This window comes from Paralichthys olivaceus, chromosome 20 (genome assembly GCF_024713975.1).
Source record: "Paralichthys olivaceus isolate ysfri-2021 chromosome 20, ASM2471397v2, whole genome shotgun sequence".
NCBI classification, from domain to species: Eukaryota; Metazoa; Chordata; class Actinopteri; order Pleuronectiformes; family Paralichthyidae; genus Paralichthys; species Paralichthys olivaceus.
Window position 1 is genome coordinate 14,226,231 of NC_091112.1, and position 6,407 is coordinate 14,232,637.

At 47.2% G+C, this 6,407-nt stretch overlaps 1 protein-coding gene across 1 annotated transcript; it reads left to right on the forward strand.

Annotated features, from left to right (window-relative positions):
* The first annotated feature begins 252 nt into the window (after positions 1 to 252).
* heyl (hes related family bHLH transcription factor with YRPW motif like) lies at positions 253 to 4,249 on the forward strand. The gene is made up of 5 exons (XM_020090907.2): positions 253 to 741; positions 2,471 to 2,537; positions 2,624 to 2,707; positions 2,818 to 2,899; positions 3,149 to 4,249. The coding sequence occupies exons 1-5, from the start codon at positions 662 to 664 to the stop codon at positions 3,811 to 3,813; spliced, it is 978 nt and encodes a 325-aa protein (XP_019946466.2). The 5' UTR covers positions 253 to 661; the 3' UTR covers positions 3,814 to 4,249.
* Positions 4,250 to 6,407: the final 2,158 nt, after the last annotated feature.

Here is a 6,407-nt window from a genome sequence, read left to right on the forward strand (position 1 = left end):
GGAGTATAATTAAGAGGAGAAGAGAGAAGGAGAAAGAAAAAAGGAAGGACGATGGAAAGGACGGTAAGAGAGCAGGATGAGATTGGAGGCTAATTGACTGAGGATGACTGAGCAAAAGGGGTTTGGAAAGACAGGGGGGGAGGGAAGGTGACAAGCCGAGGAAGGGCAGATTAAAGGGAGGGAGGGAGGGACAGGCAGTGGAGGCGGGGAGGGGGGAGCCAAAACTGGCAACCCTGCCCCAACTGCCAAAGTCCTATTTTGTCATTGGGTGGATGTGACAGAGAGAGGGAGCCAAGGGAGGAATAACAGAGGGAGAGAACGCGGGAGACCATGCCAGTGATAGAGTGAAAAGACTTAAAGCAGCTTGTGAATTTTCTTAGTTGTCATGGGCCCTCGGGGGTCGAACAAGTGGCGGCGCTGATTCACCAAGGAGAGGACACAAGAACACAAGGACAGACAACAGCAGCAAGAAATGAACACAAGTGACGAGAAGTAACTAAGGACGACAAAGCTTTTATAAGTAACAGACGCAAGAGAGTGAGGGGCACTCAGGGGGCCAGTGTGTGACAAGACCAACCCTGATCCTTCAGTCCATCCATTCCTCCATCCCTCCATCCCTTCATCCGTCGGTCCGTCCATCCTGGGAGGAAGGAGCAGAGACATGAAGAGACCTCACGATTACAGCTCCCCAGACTCGGACACAGACGAGTTCATTGACGTGGGACAAGAAGACGGCTTTTGGTGAGCATCCGCTAACCACAGCTGAGTGTGTGACACATGCCCTGCAGTCACACTTTTAAGTGAACTGACATGTTATCCAGTTGTAATGAGCAGCTCAGGACAAATTTGTCCTCTAGAGGTGATTAGCTGTAAACTTTTTCCTTTACAAATATTTTGAAACAAAGTTGTTGAAGTTTTCAGGAAAAGTTTTAACATGTGAGAATTAGATGAGATCATTGGGTTTTCTCCACGTAAAAACATTTCAAAGTTTTGACAGAAGCCTAAGGTGTCAGTTTAAAGTTTAAACTTCAGGCCTTTGGGGCAGAGGATTTATTTTATTCCCGTTCAGACGTTCTATGAAAGCGTGCGTCATGTTGACTGGTCCATGTGAGTGAATGCAGAGGTTAGTTACAGTCATTACATGCATGCCAGGCTTTACAGTGTGTGTACGTCAAGTCACAAGCAGAACTTTCTGATGCAGTCTCTAATATATTCAATATGCAAGATATCATCAGATCAAATGCAATAAAATAAGTAATGCAATTTAATTTGGTTTGTTTAATCATTTTTGTTTGATTAAATTTGAGTTTAGATTCAGTTTTTAATACTTTAAACTTGAGGAACTCTTTGTCCAAAACAAAACTGTGAAATTGAACACATAAACAGAAAGGGACGACATAGATATACTGAGGATTTTGCTAAATTTTATAGGAACATTTGACGCACACTGTGAATAACTTTTGAAATTCATTATACTCCCTCTCTTCAATAAATGGCCTTCTTACTGTATGTGAGAGATTTGAATCATCATTATATATTCTTTTTATGTTGTTTCATATAAAGGTTAGAAGAAAACTGTTCAGTTATTTTGCCACAAATGTATAGATCATAGTTTGTCCATTAATCATATGTGTATAGTATGCATAAACATGGGGGAATAATCTGGAGCATGAATGAAATGTTTTTAGTTGGGGGAAAAAAAAATCCTTTGAACCTTTGAATGCAAATATGACCCACAATTCCACGCTGCCTAACTGGAGTCCATTACACGCAACTTGTTTCAGTGATGCGGATGTGCACACAGTACAAAGTGCTTAGCAAGCCACTGACGCTCAAGACGGTCTGGATAAATGAGATCTCCATGTGACATGCAAACAGAAGACAGCGCGGCCCTTTTCAAGTCAGCCCCCATCAAACATGAACCTAAACAAAAACACACAACCAAACTGGCAGCCTCCATGTTAAAATCTAATAGAAACGCAATAAGTCTCTGGTGGGGCAGTTTGAAGGGAACTCCAAGCTGACGGCCGTTTTCAGGCCAGCGGGATGAGAGCTCACAAACAAACCCAATCCATATTGAGTGACTGCACGTCCCATGCTGCACGTTGGAGCCCCGTGTGAGCGAGAGCGTCGGCCCCGGGCTATATAATCATCTCCCTAAAAGTGCCTTCGCTCAGATGGAAAGAAGAACAGCGTGCCATTTCACTGAGACTAATGTCCACGAAACGCATTCAAACAAAAACAATCTTGTGCTCCCTCCTCTCCCGGGCTCTCCTTTGCCTTTCTGTGCCCAAAAAACAAATTAGATTGAAGGGGGCTGATGTGCCATCCCGCCTCTGTGTCATATTAAAGAGGGTAATAATAACAATATGCAACAGACAGTTGCCATATCCCCCTCCTCCCCCCACAATCTCCCTCATCTCTCTCTCTTTCTTTCTTCAACTTTCTTTTCTGTATCTCCATGGTGCAGCCCAGTCACCGGGTCCATGTCTCCCGGCAGTGCCTCGCAGATTCTGGCCCGAAAGAAGAGAAGAGGGGTGAGTGGACTGTAACACCCGCTCTTAATCTGTTTCTCTTAATTTTTTTTTTATTAGCTTTAACCGTCCCTCTGCTCATCTTGTAGATCATAGAGAAGAGGCGCAGAGACCGGATCAACCACAGCCTGTCAGAGCTCCGCAGACTTGTTCCCAGTGCCTTTGAGAAACAGGTACGTGCTGACAAATCAAGACTTCACATATTCATTCCAATACACTGAGAGAAGACAAACACCATAAAATCTGATGCAACTGGGTGAGATGTTGCTGACTTTCCCTGCAGGGCTCATCCAAGCTGGAGAAAGCAGAGATCCTGCAGATGACGGTGGACCACCTCAAACTGCTGCATGCCATGGGAGGAAAGGGTGAGGTTTTTTGCCACCTTAAAATTTACTTTCTCTGGTTGTGATTCAGTTTCTATAAAACATGGACACCAAAGGCTTTTCTGGAAAAGATTTAAAATCCATCAGAAAGACGACACATTTATTATTATTGCAGCCTTTTTAAAAGAAAGGATAAAATACATAGCCTGCTCTCTTACTGTCATTTTCATGACCAACTACATTCCATTACTGTTATTCAGCACATGACTCAACTCTCTTCTTCTCTCCCAGGATACTTTGATGCGAGGGCCCTGGCAGTCGACTACAGGACCCTGGGTTTTAGGGAGTGTGTCGGCGAGGTTGTGCGGTACCTCAGCTCTCTCGAGGGCGAGTCCCCGGACCCAATAGGAGCCCGCCTAGTCTCCCACCTCTCCCACTGTGCAAGTGAGATCGACCCTCTCCTCTTGCAGTCACCCCCGGCCTCCGCATTGCCCTTCCCTCCTTGGCCGTGGGCGTCCTTCCCCCAGATCTCCCCTGCTTCGTCGGCCTCAGCCTCACCTCCTTTCCCCGCCGGACGAAGAGACCTTGCCCTGCTCGGGAGCTACCCCTCACCCACCTCCCTCCGCCTCGCCCCCCTGGCTGGCTGCCAGCAGGGTGCACCGGCGCTCCTCGCACCGACAGCCTTGGCCACTGTCCACAGGATGCCCTCCCTCGCGGCATCCCCAGCTTTAGCCCCCTCCAGACCGACCCAGCCCTCCCCTCACTGTGCCACCAGGGCCTCGCCTCTTCCTCTCCCCACCCCTTCCTCTTCCTCCACCTCTACTTTATCCTCTGCTCAACCACAAGTCTCCTTCAGGCCCTTCGCACCTCTGGGGTCTCCCACAATCCAGCGCAGGGGCTTGAACGGATCAGCCAAGGCAGCTCAGGGATGGGGGACTGAGATCGGAGCTTTCTGAAGCTCAGCTCCGGTTTTGTTTTCCAAATGAACTCTGCACAGTGGACATGGAGCTGCCATGGAGCTGTCGTCTCAGAGAGAAAGACGTCTCAGACCTTTAATGATTGTCTCCAACTTTAAGGGACTTTAAAAGCCATATCTGACTGTGGGGGAAGTTTTAGATCAACACAAACAATTACATGTAATTAAAGGATGGAGAAATATGAAGGAACTTTTGAATAAAGTTATGATCTTGCTTGAGAAACATACACATAGTAGTGTTCAACAGAGCCATATATAAATATAATTCTCAGCAGAGTGATGCTGAGTCTTCACTGATCGTTTAACTGTGATATTTGTGTTTTTTTCTCCAATATCATTTAAACACTTGTTTGGCTTTTCCAACTCTGAAGAATGTTTGACAAAAATCTCTATAAAGACTAAGTGCCTTTACCTTGCTTCATGTTTTCTCTGTGTTTTCTCTGACCGTACATGCAAATGCAGATGTGCACTTGCAGCAACATAGTCTGCCATCAATACAAATGCCAAAGAAATACATGTTACCCACTTATCCGTGTTCACAATGTCTGCAATCACGGCGTGCATGTTCCCCAGCAGTAACCCCCCACTGTCTAAGCTGTCTCCAGCGATGCCTGATGGGAGCTGTGGTCTTGTGGCCGCAGAGGATAAACATGGTGGGAGCTGGTGATGTTTTTGGGATGCCGCGGCGAAGCAAACAGGCCCATCGCTTTGCCCTCTAATTGGCATTCCCCTGTAATTAACTCTACCCTCCTATCAGTCTATGTATCTTCCTCTCCCCGGCTGTCTCTCTGCCATTCTTTCTCTCCAATCTTGTGGTAAGCCAGCGGATATCTTCTCTCCCCGTTTGTCTGCGCCTCAGTCTCCTCAACAATGGACAGACAGTAAAGGAGAGGGCAGGAGGGGAGGGATGAAGAGACACCGAGAAAGGGGAAAACAAAGAAGAAGATCTGAGGCGCTGTGGTTGGGTGACTGATTCGGCGTAGACGTTCAATAACAGGGTGGGAGGGAGGCAGGAGACAGGGTTACAGGAGATGAGAGGGAGAAGGAAGGTTTAAAAGGGCAGGGAGAGAGATGGTGTGAATCACAGAAAGTGGGCCAGTGCGCACGGCGTGCACAAGAAAGCCCCAAACGGTGATGAATGGCAGTTGCGACGAGTCGTTTCTCGAGAAAATCAGCATAATTGTGCCGTGCTTCACCAAAACAGCTCTGTGGGGATGAGAGAGCAGAGAAGGGCCCTGTGTGTGTTTACTGCTGGAAAACCCTTTGATCTACTTCAGGATGCAATGTCTGTGGTCTGCGGCCCAGAGATGTGTGTGTTCCGCAAAGTGCATATTGTTTATTTGAGTGAGTGTGCGAGTGTGTGCTTAAAGCCAGTCTCATGTGCTCGCTGCCCTCTTCGTGTGTTTGTCTGTGCCTTTCTGAGTGTTTTGTTTATGTGGTGTTGTGCGCACACACACACACACACGCACACACATCTTGTATGTGTGCGTGTAATGCAAGTCTAAAGGGCTGGCGTCAGGACTGAACCGCGGTGGCGGCGTGGCTCTCGTGCGAGGCCGGCTGGCGGTCGGACGGACGGTATGGTGGTGGAATGTTTGTGGAGGGTGCATACGTACTCACACACACACACGCAGACAACACACCAACATAGACACACACAGGCTGGCTGGCACTATTCTAGCCTCTGAGTGGAGGAGCCAGAGTCACCACCACAGCTTCCAGGAAGGACGACCACAGTCACACTGCGCTGGGTTTCCCACGGGGGAGGGGAGGCCAGAGGGAGCAGGGAGGAAGGAGGGAAGGGAACGACAAGGAAAGAAGAAGGAAGTGCTGCATGCTTGTGAGTGTGCATCTGAGGCACGGGCGTAGCGAACAGACTGACGTTGTGGTTCAAGCAGAGGAAAAAAGGAGGGGTTTCATCATGCAGGGAGGACGGAGCAAGTTTGAAACCAGGAAGTGAGAGAATATTTCTCCCCTGCTGTGAAAATAAACACACTCACGCATTAGTGCACAGTCTTATTGGAATGTGCGTGCGTCGCTTCCATTTAACATCCATCTCTATTTGTGTCTGTGTTCCAGGAGTGTTGTGGAGCCCAAAGTCTGTTTACAGTCACATAATGGGGACTTTTTAAAGGACTTTCTAATGGAAACAAGAGCCTGACCCCGTTATGTGAAAAAAATGAGGGCTCAATGTGTTTTAAATAAGGTGTTTATTTTTCACCAGTGATGCTGCTGATGCAGGAGGCGGGTCTACTGTTACCTGCCCTCTGATCTGATCAGTGGACCAATTATTCATCCGTTTTAAACAATTTAAAAAACAAAACAAAGTGAACACTTAACACAATGCATTGAAGTGAAAAGAAAAAACAAAACACAGTACAATAATGAGTTAATTGTAATTCCCATCATCCCACAACTGCTCCACACATACAGCTCCTTAGGCAGAATTCTGACATGACTGTGGCCAATTTTGATTATTTCAAGAGGAGCAGGTATACGGTGATGATGTGATCGAGTTAGGAGTGACATCAAACGTGAATTAACAACAGTATCTATGGTTAGGTGACATGGATT

What these genes read in the sequence shown, in the direction of transcription:
- heyl (XM_020090907.2), top strand. Translation starts at nt 662, where the DNA reads ATGAAGAGACCTCACGATTACAGCTCCCCAGACTCGGACACAGACGAG. An exon ending in GGACAAGAAGACGGCTTTTG is followed by an intron (nt 742 to 2,470) that starts GTGAGCATCCGC and finishes TCCATGGTGCAG; the next exon opens with CCCAGTCACCGGGTCCATGT. An exon ending in GCATGCCATGGGAGGAAAGG is followed by an intron (nt 2,900 to 3,148) that starts GTGAGGTTTTTT and finishes CTTCTCTCCCAG; the next exon opens with GATACTTTGATGCGAGGGCC.